This window comes from Phalacrocorax aristotelis, chromosome W (assembly GCF_949628215.1).
Source record: "Phalacrocorax aristotelis chromosome W, bGulAri2.1, whole genome shotgun sequence".
In the NCBI taxonomy this organism is placed as follows: domain Eukaryota; kingdom Metazoa; phylum Chordata; class Aves; order Suliformes; family Phalacrocoracidae; genus Phalacrocorax; species Phalacrocorax aristotelis.
In genome coordinates, this window is record NC_134310.1 from 10,699,472 (window position 1) to 10,718,478 (window position 19,007).

Consider the following 19,007-nt stretch of genomic DNA (forward strand, 5'->3'; position numbering starts at 1 on the left):
TGCATATTCCAAATTACAGTCTGATCGTAAGCCCTTTCTGTCAAGTGACCCAGAAGAAGAATGATTTCAAATGGGGCCCTGAGACAACGACAAGCCTTTGAACAGATTAAACAGGAAATAGTTCATGCAGTAGCCCTTGGGCCAGTCCGGGCAGGACAAGATGAAAAGAATGTGCTCTATATCGCAGTCGGGGAGAATGGCCCTACCTGGAGCCTCTGGCAGAAAGCACCAGGGGAGACCCGAGGTCGACCCCTAGGATTTTAGAGTCGGGGATACAGAGGGTCCGAAGCCTGCTATACTCCAACTGAAAAAGAGATATTGGCAGCATATGAAGGGGTCTGAGCTGCTTCAGAAGTGGTTGGTACTGAAGCACAGCTTCTCCTGGCGCCCCGACTGCCGGTGCTGGGCTGGATGTTCAAAGGGAAGGTCCCATCTACACATCATGGAATTGATGCTACGTGGAGTAAATGGGTTGCACTGATCACCCAGTGGGCTCGAGTAGGAAACCCCAGTCGCCCAGGAATCTTGTAAGTGATTATGGACTGGCCAGAAGGCAAAGATTTTGGATTATCACCAGAGGAGGAGGTGACATGTGCTGAAGAAGCCCCACTCTATAATAAACTGCCAGAAAATGAGAAGCAATACGCCCTGTTCACTGATGGGTCCTATCGCCTTGTGGGAAAGCATCGGAGATGGAAGGCTGCTGTATGGAGTCCTACACGACAAGTAGCAGAAACTGCTGAAGGAGAAGGTGAATCGAGCCAGTTTGCAGAGGTAAAGGCCATCCAGCTGGCCTTAGACATCGCTGAATGGGAAAAGCGGCCAGTGCTCTATCTCTATACTGACTCCTGGATGGTGGCAAACGCCCTGTGGGGATGGTTACAGCAGTGGAAGCAAAGCAACCGGCAGTGCAGAGGCAAACCCATCTGGGCTGCCACACTGTGGCAAGATATTGCTGCCCGGGTAGAGAACCTGGTTGTGAAAGTACGTCATGTGGATGCTCACGTCCCCAAGAGTCGGGCCACTGAAGAACACTGGAACAACCAGCAGGTAGATCAGGCTGCCAAGATTGAAGTGGCTGAGGTGGATCTGGACTGGCAGGATAAGAGTGAAGTATTTCTAGCTCGGCGGGCCCATGACACCTCAGGCCATCAAGGGAGAGATGCAACATACAGGTGGGCTCGTGATCAAGGGGTGGACTTGACCATGGATGTTATTGCACAGGTTATCCACAAATGTGAAACATGCGCTGCAATCAAGCAAGCGAGGCCTGTAAAGCCTCTGTGGTATGGTGGACGATTGCTGAAATATAAATATGGGGAGGCCTGGCAAATTGACTATATGACACTCCCACAAACCTGCCAAGGCAAGCGCCATGTGCTTACAATGGTAGAAACAACTACTGGCTGGCTGGAAACATATCCCCTGCCCCATGCCACTGCCCGGAACACTATCCTGGGTCTTGAAAAATAAGTCCTGTGGCGACATGGCACCCCAGAGAGAATTGAGTCAGACAATGGGAATCATTTCTGAAATAACCTCATAGACACCTGGGCCAAAGAGCACGGCATTGAGTGGGTGTATCACATCCCCTATCATGCACCAGCCTCTGAGAAAATCGAAAGATACAATGGTCTGTTAAAAGCTACACTGAGAGCAATGTGGGGGGGGTGGAACATTTAAACACTGGGATACGCATTTAGCAAAAGCCACCTGGTTAGTCAACACAAGGAGAACTGCCAACCGAGCTGGCCCTGCCCAGTCTGAAATACTACATACTGTGGAAGGGGATAGAGTCCCTGGAATGCACGTAAAAAATATGCTGGGGAAAACAGTCTGGGTTCTTCCTGCCTTGGGCAAAGGTAAACCCCTTTGTGGGATTGCTTTCTCTCGAGGACCTGGGTGCACTTGGTGGGTGATGTGGGAGGATGTAGGAGTCTGATGTGTGCCTCAAGGGGACTTGATCTTGGGGAAAACCAGCCAATGAACTGACTCGCATAATGCAAACTGCTGTATAATATTGTATGGCATCTCTGTGTTTTATCAAAGATATCATAGTACAAGCCTCCCAACCCATTGAAGATGAACTTAGATGAAACAAGCAAAGTGTAGCAGTGATGGAACGATGACTGACTTGGTATGCAGAAACCCAACACCACACATACCGTCTCTTCCGCCCTGAAGGACTGATATGACAGATGGAGCCCAGAGTCATGGACTGGGTGAACTCAGTGGACATTTTTATGGACATGTTACATGGAAGGTCCATAAACTAAGGGAATGATGTCTGTGTATTACATCAAAGGATGGGAAGGGGAGGAGTGGTGGTTGGTGAGGTTGTATTGGATGGTATGGGACCTGGGCATGGCGTAAATGGTATGGAATAAGGGGTGGAGAATGTGCTGGCTTTGGCTGAGAAGGGGTTAATTCTCTTCACTGTAGTGCCTGTAGTAGTCAGCGACCTTTCCAGCTTCCCATGCTCTGCCATGTGGGCAAGAGGCTGGGAGGGGTGGGGCCACAGCCAAGACAGCTGACCCCGACTGGCCAATGGGATGTTCATTCCATACCATGTGATGCCATGACAGTGTATTAACAGGGGCAGTTGGCACACGGGGGTTGTTGCTGCTTGGGGACTGGTTGCATCAGATTTATCTATTAAACATTGTAAGCATTGTAATAAGCATGGGATACAGATAACCATACACAAAAACCTTCCAATGCAAAAGATTGCATATTTCACAAGGGTTTTTACCCATCTGCCCAGGCCTAGCCTACTAAGGAGCTGATCAAGCCAACTCCAATCATTATCTGTTTGCAGTTTCTGCAGGTTTTTGTTTTCTCTAGCTGCTGAATACTTTTGTGAATAGATTCAGAATGAGAGAGTCTTGGTTTATGGCTTTTGCCAGTGTTACCCAAACATTGTTAGACGATGGCAGTTTGGGTAACCCTGGCCAAGAACATACCCCATTACATGAACATATTATAAATACAATCAACAAACAGAGCGTCTTCATTTTCCTTCAGTAGGGTTTGGTTCTTCCGATGCAGAATTTTCTGTTGAGGGTTGATACCGATACGGCCGAACACAACGGGCTGGGATCCAGCGAGGTCCTGACCCTGTGGAGACACAAGCATAACCTCTTCCCCATGTTATTAGGGGGAAGGGACCCTCTGTTATCCAGGATTCTAAATTTCGTACGAGGACCTGCGCCTTTCCTTCAATGTTCTGCCGGTCTGTTTGCAGAGAGGGATAGTGTCAGCTAATGGGGGAACCTGTATCAGAAAAATTTAAGAAGTTAAGGACATAGAGTGCTTTTGCTAAACGCTCTTGTGGAGTTATGGTTCCAGCTCCCCCGCTTTGTTGTAACAACATGCGTTTTAAGGCGTTATGTGCTCGTTCAATGATGGCTTGCCCTGTGGGGGAGTGAGGAATACCTGTGATGTGTTTCACCCCCCAATCTTGAAAAAAGGTTAGTAGATGATGTGAGATATAGGCTGGGTCATTATCGGTCTTAATTATACGCGGGATACCTAAGGATGCAAAGGCACAGGTAAAGTGTTTGATTACATCTCGGGCTCTTTCTCCAGCATGACAAGAAGCGAAAACTGCTCCCAAGAAGGTATCAACAGAAACGTGAATATATTTCAAGCGACCAAATGTTGGAAAATTAGTAACATCTGTTTGGCATAATTCTAAGGCAGTCAATCCCCTAGGATTAACGCCTGCACGTGATGTTGTGCTACAGAAGTGTTGGCGGTCTGGACAAGCACTAATAATGTCACGGGCTTGTACAGACGTCAAAGAAAACATTTTTTGTAATGCTTTCGCATTTTGGTGAAAAAACACGTGGGAAATCCGGGCTTGTTCCATCATATTGGGAAGTACTTGAACAGGCATGGTCAGAGCATCTGCTCGCTGGTTGCCTTCAACCAAAGGGCCAGGGAGAGTCGTATGTGCTCTAATATGCATAATAAAATAAGGTTCTTTTCTGTCATTCAAAAGATGGGACAGCTGGAATAGATAGTGGAATAATAGCGGATGAGAAACATCCCGCAAACATGCATTTTCTAAACGAGATATTAGCCTGGCTACATAAGCTGAGTCTGTTACAATATTGAGGGGTTCTTGCCAAAGTTGAAAAGCTCGGACTACTGCAGCGAGTTCCACAATTTGTGGAGAACCATCAGCATGGCTGATATCTGACAACCAAGTTTGAATACATGGATCTTTCCACACAATAACTGCCTGGCTGGTTCGACCTGATCCATCAGTAAATACAGTGAGGGCTGATAGAGGTATATGGCTTCTGTTTGGGGTTTCACATAATATAAAGTCATGTTGGATCAACTTGTGGCTCAGGTTATGATTATCTCTCTGACCAGGAAAGTCTACTAAAGCTGTTTGAAAGCCTAGAGAAGTTTGCATCAAATACTGTAACATATGTGACGACACTGGTGCAATGATTCTGGCAATATCTTGTCCTGCTAATACTCTGAGTCGTTGTCGTCCTTTCATAATTAGCAGGGCAAAACTTTCAGGGCGCGTCACGATGGTCTTATGTAACTGATTAGCAAGAAATATCCATTCAATTATCACTAAGGGGTCATTGTGTGTTACATCCCACTGATAAAGCAGCGCATATGGCTGGGTAGATGGATTCAAGATGACTAGTTGAATGGGTAGTTCAGGACAGACGCCCATGGGAAGGACCCCATGCTGGAGCAGGGGTAAAAGTGAGGAGGAAGGAGCGCCAGAGAGGAAATGTTACAAACTGACCACAATCCCCATTTCCCATCCCCCCAGAGCTGCTCAGGACAGGGAGGAGGAGACCGAAGGGTCAGGAACAATGGAGTGAAGTTGAGCTTGGGAAGAAGGGGAGGGAAACATGTTTTCAGTTTTGTCTTTGTTTCTCACCATCCTACTCTATTTTTAATTGGCAATAAATTAAATTAATCTTCCCTGAGTCTGTTTTGCCCATGATGGTAATTGGTGAGCAATCTTCCTGCCTTTATCTTGACCCACGAGCTTTTTTTTTTCATCTTATTTTGTTCCCTGTTCTGCTGAGGAGATGGGTATTGAGAGAGTGGCTTGGTGGGCACCTGGCAGCAATCCAACGTCAACTCGCCACAGTAATATTAGTCCATGCCAGAAGGTAGGTAGTAATAGTTACTCTGTTGTTATGATTTGGCATCATAAAGCAGATGCTTTCTTCTCAGAAGTGTGTCTTAAAAGTATTCCGCTATTTTGGCTATTGTTAATTTTGCAGAATAACGATAGCCAGAGGGGAATGAGGAAAATCCTTTCATCTACAAAATAATTTTATTATATGCAGTCTGGAGGTTGTATTACTGGTGGCAATACTTGATCCATGCTTCTGTACATACCTCTTGTGGGAAAAGGGGGGGGGGGAAGGAAAACAACGAGAGAGACGTGAAACCCAGGGAAAAACCAAGTAATGCAACTATTCACCACCCACCGACTGATGCCCCGCCAGTCCCCGATCCATGATCGCTGCACCCTTGGCCAACTACCCCCAGTTAATATACTGAGCATGATGTCATATGGTATGGACTATCCCTTAGGCCAGTTTGAATGCGCTATCTTAGCTGTGCCCCCTACCCACCCGGCTTCTTGTGCACCTGGCAGAGCATGGGAGGCTGGAAAAGTCTTGATTAGTGTAAGCACTACTTGGCAACAACTGAAACATCAGTGTGTGTTGTGCTTTAGCCAGCAACTCAGCCCCACACAGCCGCTTGCTCACTCCCCCGGCAGCGTCGGTCAGCAGGTGGTGAGCAGTTGTATTGTTTGTGTTACTGTTTTTTTTCCTTTTTCCCTTTTCCTTTTTTATATTACCATAATTATCATTATTATTATCATAATCAATATTATCATTATTATTTTACTCTAATTATTAAACTGTTCTTATCTCAACCCACACGTTTTTTTCCTTTTGCTTTTGCTCTTCCGATTCTCTCCCACATCCCAGAGGGGTGGGGGGAGTGAGCGAGTGGCTGCATGGTGCTAGGTGCTGACTGGGGGCAAACCACAACACATTGACATGCTTTATAGCAACCACAGAAGAGATGCCATACAATATTATACAGCAGTTTGCATTATGCGCGACAGTTCATTGGCTGGTTTTCCCCAAGATCAAATCCCCTTGAGGCACACATCAGACTCCTACATCCTCCCGCATCACCCACCAAGTACACCCAGGTCCTCGAGAGAAAGCAGTCCCACAAAGGGGTTTACCTTTGCCCAAGGCAGGAAGAACCCAGACTGTTTTCCCCAGCATATTTTTTATGTGCATTCCAGGGACTTTATCCCCTTCCACAGTATGTAGCATTTCAGACTGGGCAGGGCCAGCTCGGTTGGCAGTTCTCCTTGTGTTGACTAACCAGGTGGCTTTTGCTAAATGCGTATCCCAGTGTTTAAATGTTCCACCCCCCCCACATTGCTCTCAGTGTAGCTTTTAACAGTCCATTGTATCTTTCAATTTTCCCAGAGGCTGGTGCATGATAGGGGATGTGATACACCCACTCAATGCCGTGCTCTTTGGCCCAGGTGTCTATGAGGTTATTTCAGAAATGATTCCCATTGTCTGACTCAATTCTCTCTGGGGTGCCATGTCGCCACAGGACTTGTTTTTCAAGACCCAGGATAGTGTTCCGGGCAGTGGCATGGGGCAGGGGATATGTTTCCAGCCAGCCAGTAGTTGTTTCTACCATTGTAAGTACATGGCGCTTGCCTTGGCAGGTTTGTGGGAGTGTCATATAGTCAATTTGCCAGGCCTCCCCATATTTATATTTCAGCCATCGTCCCCCATACCACAGAGGCTTTACAGGCCTCGCTTGCTTGATTGCAGCGCATGTTTCACATTCGTGGATAACCTGTGCAATAACATCCATGGTCAAGTCCACCCCTTGATCACGAGCCCACCTGTATGTTGCATCTCTCCCTTGATGGCCTGAGGTGTCATGGGCCCACCCAGCTAGAAATACTTCACTCTTATCCTGCCAGTCCAGATCCACCTCAGCCACTTCAATCTTGGCAGCCTGATCTACCTGCTGGTTGTTCCAGTGTTCTTCAGTGGCCCGACTCTTGGGGACGTGAGCATCCACATGACGTACTTTCACAACCAGGTTCTCTACCCGGGCAGCAATATCTTGCCACAGTGTGGCAGCCCAGATGGGTTTGCCTCTGCACTGCCGGTTGCTTTGCTTCCACTGCTGTAACCATCCCCACAGGGCGTTTGCCACCATCCAGGAGTCAGTATAGATATAGAGCACTGGCCGCTTTTCCCGTTCAGCGATGTCTAAGGCCAGCTGGATGGCCTTTACCTCTGCAAACTGGCTCGATTCACCTTCTCCTTCAGCAGTTTCTGCTACTTGTCGTGTAGGACTCCATACAGCAGCCTTCCATCTCCGATGCTTTCCCACAAGGCGATAGGACCCATCAGTGAACAGGGCGTATTGCTTCTCATTTTCTGGCAGTTTATTATAGAGTGGGGCTTCTTCAGCATGTGTCACCTCCTCCTCTGGTGATAATCCAAAATCTTTGCCTTCTGGCCAGTCCATAATCACTTACAAGATTCCTGGGCGACTGGGGTTTCCTATTCGAGCCCACTGGGTGATCAGTGCAACCCATTTACTCCACGTAGCATCAATTCCATGATGTGTAGATGGGACCTTCCCTTTGAACATCCAGCCCCAGCAGTCGGGGCGCCAGGAGCAGCTGTGCTTCAGTACCAACCACTTCTGAAGCAGCTCGGACCCCTTCATATGCTGCCAATATCTCTTTTTCAGTTGGAGTATAGCAGGCTTCGGACCCTCTGTATCCCCGACTCTAAAATCCTAGGGGTCGACCTCGGGTCTCCCCATGTGCTTTCTGCCAGAGGCTCCAGGTAGGGCCATTCTCCCCGACTGCGATATAGAGCACATTCTTTTCATCTTGTCCTGCCCGGACTGGCCCAAGGGCTACTGCATGAACTATTTCCTGTTTAATCTGTTCAAAGGCTTGTCGTTGTCTCAGGGCCCCATTTGAAATCATTCTTCTTCTGGGTCACTTGACAGAAAGGGCTTACGATCAGACTGTAATTTGGAATATGCATTCTCCAAAAACCCACAACACCTATAAAAGATTGTATTTCCTTTTTTGCTAGTTGGTGGAGATATGGTTGCTATTTTGTTTTTCACATCCATTGGGATCTAACAACGTCCACCTTGCCATTTGATTCCTAAGACCTGGACCTCCTGTGCGGGTCCCTTGACCTCACTTTGTTTTATGGCGAAACCGGCCTTCAGAAGGATTTGGACAATTTTCTTCCCTTTCTCAAAAACTTCTGCTGCTGTGCTACCCCACACGATGATGTCGTCAATGTATTGAAGGTGTTCTGGAGCTTCTCCCTGTTCCAGTGCATTATGGATCAGTCCATGGCAAATGGTAGGGCTGTGTTTCCACCCCTGGGGCAGTCGATTCCAGGTGTACTGGACGCCCCTCCAAGTGAAAGCAAACTGTGGCCTGCACTCTGCTGCCAAAGGAATGGAGAAAAACGCATTGGCAATATAAATTGTGGCATACCACTTGGCTGCCCTGGACTCCAGTTCATACTGAAGTTCTAGCATGTCCGGCACGGCAGCACTCAGTGGCGGAGTGACTTTGTTCAGGCCACGATAGTCTGCTGTAAGCCTCCACTCTTCATTAGGCTTCTGCGCTGGCCATATGGGATTGTTAAAGGGTGAGTGGGTCCTACTGATCACTCCTTGGCTCTCCAGTCGATGAATGAGCTCATGGATGGGAATCAGGGAGTCTCGGTTGGTGCGATATTGCCGCTGGTGCATTGTTGTGGTGGCGATCGGCACCTGTTGTTCTTTGACCTTCAGCAACCCCACAACAGAAGGGTCCTTCGAGAGACTGGGCAAGGCAGACAGCTGTTTAATTCTCTCCGTCTCCAAGGCAGCTATTCCAGAAGCCCACTTGTACCCTTTTGGGTCCTTGAAATACCCTCTCCTGAGGTAGTCTATGCCAAGGATGCACAGAGCCTCTGGGCCAGTCACGATGGGGTGCTTTTGCCACTCATTCCCGGTTAGGCTCACTTTGGCCTCCAATACAGTTAGCTCTTGGGATCCCCCTGTCGCTCCAGCAATACGGATGGGTTCTGCCCCTATATAGTTTGATGGCATTAAGGTGCACTGTGCGCCGGCGTCCACTAAAGCTTTATACTCCTGTGGGTGTGATGTGCCAGGCCATTGGATCCACACAGTCCAGTAAACCCGGTTGTCCCTTTCCTCCACCTGGCTGGAGGCAGGGCCCCTCTAGTCTTGATCATGGCATTCGCAACTCACTTCCTGTAAATGTGAATCAAGAGTCTCTCTATTACGCTCAGAAATAAAATCAGCGCTTCTGCTCCTCTGTCTGCGGACCTTCTCACTGGAAACTGGAGCAGCAGCTTTCCTGGAAGAACCTCCCTGAGTGACTGTTCTTCCTTGCAGCTCACGTACCCGTGCCTCTAGGGTTGAGGTAGGCTTGCCATCCCACCTCCTCATGTCCTCTCTGTGGTCACGCAGGTAGAACCATAGGGTGGCCTGTGGTGTATATCCTCTCTCTCTGAGCAAAGGGATGCTTATTCCTAATGGCTGAGGCACTACCCCATAGAGGTGGGGAGTAGGACCTATCTTCTTTGAGTTGCTGGACCTCTCAGGATAGTTTCTCCACAGCCGAGACGAGGGAGGAAGAGAGATTTGCTTCGTAATCTCGGAGTCTATCAATCACCTCCACCACTGTTGGTGCCTCGTCATCTTTCCAGGACATTACTGCCAATGAGTTTCCATGCGTTGATGGTGCGCTCCTTACAAACTTCCACCACATGGGTCATTTGCACTTGGCTTCATCTGTATCTTTGGATGACTGTTCACTATCCAGGTCACCATAAATCACCTCAGGCTCTAGTACAGGCGCTACAGTGAAGAAAATTAACTCTATCCCAGCCAAAACCAGCACAGTGTGTTATCAACATTATTCTCATACTAAATCCAAAAGACAGCACTATGCCAGCTAGTAGAAACAAAATTAACTCTATCCCAGCTGAAATCTGGACAATATCTTAAAGTTTAGCAAGCCTGAAGCATAAGTTTCCTTTAAAAATCATCTAGCTGCACTGTATCATGTTTAGTCACTGCTGTGAATATAATATTTCTTTTAAGATGCCTTCCATTTCAGTGTTCTATTTGGGAGTCAAAGCCTTCTGTTTCTATATGCTTCATAAAATCTATCAGTTTTTCCTTCCATAAACAGCATGTTTTGTCTTCCACACAGACCTATTGTCAAGGGATTGAATTAATCTGTCAAAAACAAAAAGAGTTTGTGAAGAGCTCTGTAGAATCCAAATGGCATCTAGCAGAAGCCCAGCAGAAACTCGGTAGTTTAGCACTGCATAATTCAGAATCCATGGATCAGGAATATGCCAAAGCACAAACTGAAGCTTCAGAACTGAGACAGAGAGAGGAAGAGTGGAGAAGAAAAGAAGAAGCGCTAATACAGAGGGAAAGACAGAATTTATGGAATACAGATTCTTTTAGTAAGGAGGTATTTAATAAGGTATGACATATAAATGTGTATGAAAACAATTATAAGCCTTTTTTATTCCATTTATTTCTCATCTTGAGTGTTTTCTAGATCTAGTATAGCGCTTATTGTAATGTGTTGAATGTTTTTCTTTCTTGTTTTGCCCTATTAAAGGGGACATGGTGCACTGATATCACGAATGTGTATGACACTTCTGCTTTAATTGGGAATCAGAACTTATATTTGTCCCTTACAGCAACTGTTGCCAAAACCAAGGATGAGCAATAGTTCTTCACATGAAGTTTGCTTCTTTGTTATGCCAAATTCTCACATTTGAAACATGCACAGTTTGCCTCTAATAACGTGAATTTCTTAATACAGATTATTTTAGCACAAACTGTCTTCATAGTAAATGCCAGTTTTGTTTTCAGCACTTAACTTGAATATGGATCATTTTTAAGAATTCCACTGAGCTAGCTTCATCAAGGCTAGATGATGTAGATGTTTCTCTTTGTTTATAGATCAGTAAGTTCCTGCTAGTGTGTAGAACTTTGAGATAGATTATTGCTCAGAAGAAGAACATGATAAGGCATTTTTCACCCTATTATTTAGATGAGCTGTGTTTTTGTAAATAACCTTCTTGGGTACATTAAGTGTACACATATGTGTTTGCTGGGCTATGCTTAAAACTAGAACATTACCCTTTAAATAGTAATGAATTAAAATAATCCCTTAGTTCAAAAAAGGTATATGTGGAGATTCTATGATAGTTTTTTCTCCTCTTTAGAGTTTTATTAGTCAGTATAAAAGAAAAGAAGTAGAAGATGAAGATATATCTAAATCATTTATAGAGAAGCATGAAGAACAGATTAGATACTTCGGTAAGTATCTTGCTTCCAACATTTTGCAGATTAACCTCCTGTAGAATTTGTGTAGGTCTATTTCTTTTTTTTCATTATTATTATTATTATTATCATACAAAATGGATGCTAACAAATTAAACATCTAGCAAGGAGACTATCTAGATTCTTGTTTCTCAGGACAGGAGATGTGGAATCATAACAAATAACCATTTCAAAGTAAAAGAAACTGTAAATTGCAGAAGCCTGTTGGTTCCTATGATCAGTGAGAACTTCTTGAGTCAACATAGAACTGAAAAAGTTTTTCAAGTCATGAAAATTAAAATTCTAGCAACTTTTTCTGCTGTTCCATTGGAAATGATAGGGGCATTAATGGAGATGCAATTCCTGCACGTAAAAGTGCCTGGGACTGTCTGTACCTGCCTCCTATAAACAGCTGGGAGTTTGGTGTCTGTTAATCCATGAGGGGGATGAATGATAAAAGGTAAATATCTGCAAAACAGCTGTTAAGACTATGTAAAGATGGAACTGATCTTTTATTTTTAAAGATATATTTATATGAGTGATAGAAAGGTAAAACTTTGTATCTAGTACTGGCAAGCAGCAAAATATCACTAATATGTATATTAGGGCAATTAACTCATACGAAGGAACATGGGGAGGAGGGAGGGGAAGGTGATCTCACTGCTTGAATTTTGAGTTCTGGCTTTCAACCTGCAGCTCTTTCCATGAAGGTAGTTTCATGCCACTTAATACAATTCAGTCTTCTAGTTAACTTTCAGCCACCAAGTTGGCTTTCCTGTTTTGACCTTAATGCTTGAATTTGGTTATAAAAATAGCTTTGTATTTCCTAAAACATAGCAAACCATGTCAGAAGCATGTTCATTTTAGACTATGATTATGCTTTCATTTCTATTTGTCTTGCTTGCAAGCACTTAAAGAACTTTTCTGTCAAAACCACTGAATGTAAATCTCCATCCATCAACTTAGTTAGACTATCAAATTCTTAACAAATAGGTATAGATACTACTTTGTTACAGTGCGTGAAAACCATTTATAGTTAACCTGTTTTTAACACTGCCAGAGATACAATAAAAATAAGGTCTTAACAGTAGCAGCTAACTATATTTCAGTATCTTTACAGTCTGAGCATACCTTATTGGTAATGCTCTTTCAGCACTGGGAGGTGTTTTAAAAACAAAAAAAATTGAGTTCAGTTTTATTTAGATGCTGTTCTTCTGAGGTAACAATGAAGTGTGAAGGAGATTGTAGTAGTATGTAAATTTGAATAACGTCTTTGAATAACTTGAATAACTGCATTAAATCACTTCCCCATACTGAATGTGTTAATTCATGTTGTTGTTGTTGTTGTTGTTTTAATCAGGTATGCTGGGCAGATGGGATGACAGCCAAAGATTTTTGTCTGACCACCCATATCTTGTATGTGAAGAAACAGCTAAATATCTCATCTTATGGTGTTTTTATCTAGAAGCTGAACAGGTACTAGGAAGACCTTTAAACTGCTTAAAAGTACATAGTTTTCTACTTACACTACAGAAAAGCTGTTCAAATTGATAAGCCATGTAATTATTCTTCTCCCTGTCTTCCCATGTCCATGTTATCTTATTGAAGGAAGCATCCAAAACACATTACTACATTAGATCTAGTCTCAGCTAATTAACAGTCCCTTTGCTTTTGTCAGCATCAGTTCTTTTCTCTTTAGGAATCAAATGCAAAGATGTTGATAAATTTTAGATAGTTATACTTTTAAAGATATTTTCTGTAATTATGTACTTTCTCTTTTCAGAAAAGAGCTCTGATGGAACAAATAGCACACCAAGCAGTTGTGATGCAGTTTATTATAGAAATGGCCAGAAGTTGTAACATGGATCCAAGAGGCTGTTTTCGTCTATTTTTCCAAAAAGCCAAAGTAAGTCAGAACTTGTATAACGCTGAGATAAACTCTTGATAGCCTTGCAAGGGATCAGTGTTCTGAAGGAGCTTTCTTCCTGACAGTTGGAGGTTAAATATGTTATTGACTGAATCAAGCTTATGGGGAAGCGTTGTTTTGTTGGCAGTTCATTCTAGGATGAATGCTTTGTGTAATTCTGATCTTGAGAATGGAAGTTCCATGGCTTCTTGTTAGGCCAGAGGGAGAGCAGAACATAGCATGAGAACTACAGGAGTGTGGAATAGTGAACTACCACCTAAATTACAGTGGCAAACATGAATGCGTCTAAGGACTGATCATCCTATTTCGCTTATCATAATGCCTCTCTATGCAGTTCATGGCAGGGCCCAATTTGGAGTCTGTTTCTCTTTAATCAGTCATAGTTAGCTCTGGAATGCTGAGAGAGGGAGAGGGAGAGAGAGAGAGACGTGAGAAGACTGAAGCTGCGGTTTGATGCAGGTTCTATATTAAGTTATACAAGACTGAAGAATCAAGTCATGCTGATCTTAATGCTGCCTTAAGGACTTAAGTTGACACCCACTTTGATTCATGCTTTGCTTTTGAATTGAGTGCTGCCATGAGCACCTTTTCTCTTAAGGGTATTGGCTTCTGAGATGGAATAAAGGAAGGGTTAAAATTATATTTGTTTTTTTCTTACATGTTCTCAGATGAATGAATAACTCAGTTCCTATACTCATCAAATGCTAAAGTCTCTCTTTAAAACAAAACAATCAATCAAAAAGTAGCATACCTGAATCTTCTTTTTAAGCTGACTGGTACTAATGTTGTTATTGACTTGCCCAAACCATTATCCTTCAATGAGTATAATATGCATGACTGCAGGACTTCTTCTTAGCAGTATGTATGCTTACAACTAGAAGTAAATCTGGCTGAGATGAAAAACATTTCACTCTTATCTTTACAGGCAAGGGAAGAAGGCTATTTGGAAGCTTTTAAAACTGAGCTTGAAGCTTTCAAATCAAGAGTAAGAATCTGTTCAGTCTCTCAAGGCTTTCAAGCTATGTCAGTACAGAATCCCAGTGTCTATACTGGTATTGTAGAAGGACTGGAGTCTTTGTCACAGGTAGGCTTTTCATTTCCAGAAATGAATATAACAATTCTATTAGGAATAGATTTTTTGCTACACTCTTGATAAGATGTACTTTTTGAGATCTAGGAATAGGCCTCTCTATACTTGGAGCACTGTCAGTTCTAATGTGCACTATTATCAATATTCAGGAGAGATTGTTTCTCAAAGCTCTCACAATTTATAGTGTGAAAAGGCATATGTTAGTTCAGTGCCCTTGAATAATTGTGCTAAATGGAAAACTGCATCATTAACCTGTTCAGGTTCTAGAATTAAATATACTTTGTATCACGGGAGGTGAAATGAGTTTTCAGCTGAAAAGTACTAATCCCATTAATGGAAACCCACAGGTAGTCAAGTCTAAGGAAAATTTACACTGTGTTACAATATTCTGCCCTTGGTTTTATCTTTATTTTGGAACACTGTGGTCTTTGGTTTCAGTGTTAGTGATGATCACATCTTGGGCTGAAGAGAACATTTTAAAGGCTTTTAAAAGCTGAATGTTGGGGAAGGAGACACAATTTAAAGTACTTTGAAATAAATTTGGTCAAGGTACCTGTTTGGTAAGATCTGGTAACTGAACCCTAAGTAAATGCACAATAAAGTGATAGTATGCTAGCTAAATTTAAAGAAGCTTCTTGACATTCACATTATGATAATACTGTCTGGGATTATTTTTTTTTAAGAAGTTATATTTTATTACGAACTTATCTTAAGACAGACAAAATAAAGAGCTCGACTTAGTTCTCTAAGTGTATGTATGTATTGAGATTAAGCTTTCAATTCTTAATTTGTTGCAGAATGCAAATTACCTACAAAGTTGCATAAACAGAAGTGTCTGCAATTTAAACTCAATGCTACAAAAAGATGAAGAACCTAAAATGATGGACACAGTATAACACTGTTAAGACTGAGGCAAAGTACTCTTTTTTTATTACAAAGAAAAGAACGTGGCTATTTTCTTGACACATTTTTATGGGCACTGCACTTTATTTTTGGTGCTGGGGGGGTGGGGGGGGGAAATTTGGAGGGAGGGTAGACCAGAAATATTTGTAATAATGTTTGAAAATGTGCTGCTAGGTTTTTGGTTGTCTATGAACAATGGGGTTCTCGTTGCCAGACGTGAAACTGGATGTGTGTTTTATGCTACTAAATTTGCTTTTCATGATTTTGGGAATTAAAGTATGAAAAAGAAACTGCACAAATACAATGTTTACAATAAGTGATAGATTTCTGGTGGAATCTGCTATTGTTATTAGATATGGGTATATCTTATTCTATTAATATTGGAGATCACAATTATACTCCTGCTACATTGCTGGTATAGCTCTTAAATCTGGTTTTATCATTAATAGCAATAAATTGGTATGACATTAGTACTGAAGATCTGGATGGCGTCAATTAAAACAGTGGGTCTCTACCTCTTAGAAGAGGATTTAAATGTTACATTTTGCTTTCATAAAAAAATCTGGTGTGTTGTTCCCCTCCTCCCCCCCCCATAACTAACAGTTGCTTACATATGAACTTTGGGTTATATGGTTACTAAGAAACTTTCTTTTTCATTTTTAGGACTTCTTTAGTTTAAATTAACTAAATTTTAAAACTAATTTTTTAAAGCTAGATCTGTAATGGGGTGAAAAGTATTAGATGAAGAGAACAAAAGGGGACCTTCAGATACAGTGGGTGGGGTGAGGCTCTGCTTTCAACAAAAAGCTTGATCACAGTTAAGAGCCAAGCACTTGTAAGTCAGGTTTTGGCAGGTATTTCATACACTGCTAAACTAAAGCTCTTTTTATTAAGTGAGTGATTTCTGAAATTATCAACTTAAGTACTGAGAAATAGGAAGCTCTTCAAAAGTCACTTGTTTTAGAATCTTAGGTCCAAATGCTATTCCCAGAACAAGCCTGTTGTCAGAGCCTCTGCAATCCAAAATTTCTACCAAACTTTTCAAACTTGCTGCTTCTATAGCAGTTCTGTCCTTAAACATGTACTCTGTAGCTGAGCTATTTCAAGGGAGAGTCTGTACTTCAAGTATCAGTATAAATGTTTGCTTCACATGTTTTTACAGGAGTCTATTATTTATATACTCCTTGAGCCAGATCTTCTGTTGTTTACTTGGCCCTCTGCTGCATTGCTCTGATCACACACAGGGTTTGGAATGCATTTTAGAATAATAGCTTGACTGACCCAAGTAAGTGAGTTGGTATAACTAGTTCTCACAGAGCCTACCCACAGTTGCTGACACAGGCAAACTAGCTGTTATGCAGCACTAGCTATTTTTTCTCGTAGGCTCTAATTATGATATAGTGAAGTCTAAGTCTGTTGTAGTATACAGTGGGATAAGTATTAGAAAAAAAATTAGCAATAGATCAGCTGATGGAAGCCCCTTTCTTGGCCCTAGTACTACTGTGTGGAACACTTGTGTTTTATCCTCAGGTTATCTGCTGTTTTGTCTAGCTATTGGGCAGTCAACAAGGATTCAAGGAAACAACACACCACATCCAGGATGTGAGCAAAAGAGGTTGTTTATTGACACAAAACCAGAAGCTATATGAAACCGATGATAGTAATTGAATTAGATGGTGTCTTATGTTCCTTCTGATACCAGGAGCCCCAAGGTGATGGCATCAGATGGATCTCTCTTCTGGTGTACAGCATGCTGCATAGTCCTGTCTGTACCGAGGCTCAAGCTGACAGGGGCTTCCCCACTTTTATTCCATCATGTGCTGTTTCAATGTCCCTTCCTTATACAGAGCAAACTAGCACTAAACATGTTGCCAGACCTTTGTCCAAGGCCACTACCTCCTTGTGATAACAAATATCTTACGTGTTTTCCCTACATCTGCAAAGGCAGCAGCTGTCTCAGCTGCAAACTGCAGATAACGAAGTATATTTCTCTACTACTGAACCCAGTTAAGTATTTCACAGGCATTCCAGAGAGGAAGAGAACACAACAGGACTTAACTTTCCTTAATATAGGATCATAGTAAAATTCCAGTTGGAAGGTACCTCAGGAGGTCTCTAGTCCAATCTCCTGCTCAAAGCAGGGTCAGACCAGGTTGCTCAGGATTTTATCCAGTCTGGTCTTGAAAACCTCCAGGGATGGGGACTGCACAACCTCTCTGGGCACCTTGATCCTATGCTTGACCATCCTCATAGTGAAAAAGTTTCTCCTTCTATCCAGTCAGGGCCTCTCTTGTTTCCACTTACACCTGTTGACTCCCATCCTCCCACCACGCACCACTGTGAAGAGCCTGGCTCCGCCTTCTTGATAGCCTCCTTGTAGGTACTGGAAGGCTACTGTTAGGTCCCCCCCAAAGCCTTCTCTTCTTCATGCTGAAAAAGACCGGTTCCCTCAGCCTCTCCTCATAGAGCATGTGCTCCAGGCCCCTGATGATCTCAGTGGCCCTCCACTAGACGTGCTTCAGTTGATCAATGTCTTTCCTGTATTGTGCAGGGCCCAAATCTGGACACAGTATTCCAGACGTGGTCTAATGAGCTGTCATGGTTTTAGCTGGGATAGAGTTAATTTTCTTCACTGCAGCTGGCATAGTGCTGTCCTTTGAACTTAGTATGAAAATAATGTTGATAACACACTGATATTTTGGTTGTTGCTGGGTAGTGCTTGTACTAGTCAAGGACTTTTCCAGCCTCCCATGCTCTGCCAGGTGCACAAGAAGCCGGGAGGGGAGGGGGCACAGCTAAGAGAGCGCATTCAAACTGGCCAAAGGGATCTTCCCTATCATGTAACGTCATGCCCAGTATGTTAACTGGGAGGAGCTGGCCGGGGGAGGCAGGCAGCAATCGCGGCTCAGGGACCGGCAGCGTCGGCTGGCGGGTGGTAAGCAGTTGTTTGTGTTTCTGTTTTTTTGTCCATTTTTCCCTTTTCCTTTTTATTATGTTATCATTATTGCTATTACTATAATAATCATCATTACCATCATTATTATTATATTTTAATTATTAAACTGTTATTATCTCAACCCTCAAGTTTTTTGTTTGGTTTTTTTTTCTTTTGCTCTTCTGATTCTCTCCCCCATCCCAGAGGGGTGGGGGGAGTGAGCGAGCAGCTGTGTGGTGTTTAGTTGCCGACTGGTGCTGAACCACAACATGAGTGCTAAGTAAAGAGGGATAATCACTTTCCTTGACCTAATGGCTATGCTACTGTTAATACAGCCCAGGATGCTGTTGGCCACCTTTGCTGCCAGGGCACACTGCTAGCTCATGTTCAGCTTGCTGTCTCTCAAGAGCTCCCACGTCTTTTTCAGCAGAGCTGCTGCCCAGCCAGGCAGTCCCCAGCCTGTATCTTTGCAAGGGGTTCTTCCATCACAGGTGCAAGACTAGGTGCTTGTTCTTGTTGAATTATATGAGGTTCCCATGGGCCCATTCCTCCAGCCTGTCTAGGTCTCTCTGAATGGCAGCCCTGTCCTTAAGAGCATCATCTGCAAACTTGACAAGAGTGCACTCTGTTTCCACCTCCAGGTCATTGATAAAGATGTTCAATGGGACAGGTTCCAGGATAGACCCCTTCAGTACTCCACTTGT

General features: G+C 43.3%; 1 protein-coding gene across 1 annotated transcript in view; it reads left to right on the plus strand.

Annotated features, from left to right (window-relative positions):
* The window catches only part of LOC142049492 (hsp90 co-chaperone Cdc37-like 1), a 42,583-nt gene extending 24,135 nt beyond the window's left edge, over positions 1-18,448 (plus strand). The window contains exons 2-7 of the mRNA XM_075077257.1: positions 10,316-10,597; positions 11,352-11,445; positions 12,809-12,924; positions 13,232-13,354; positions 14,301-14,459; positions 15,263-18,448. Of these exons, the coding sequence (XP_074933358.1) occupies positions 10,316-10,597; positions 11,352-11,445; positions 12,809-12,924; positions 13,232-13,354; positions 14,301-14,459; positions 15,263-15,361 (873 nt within the window). The 3' untranslated portion in view covers positions 15,362-18,448. The remainder of the gene's footprint in view (positions 1-10,315; positions 10,598-11,351; positions 11,446-12,808; positions 12,925-13,231; positions 13,355-14,300; positions 14,460-15,262) is intronic.
* Positions 18,449-19,007: the final 559 nt, after the last annotated feature.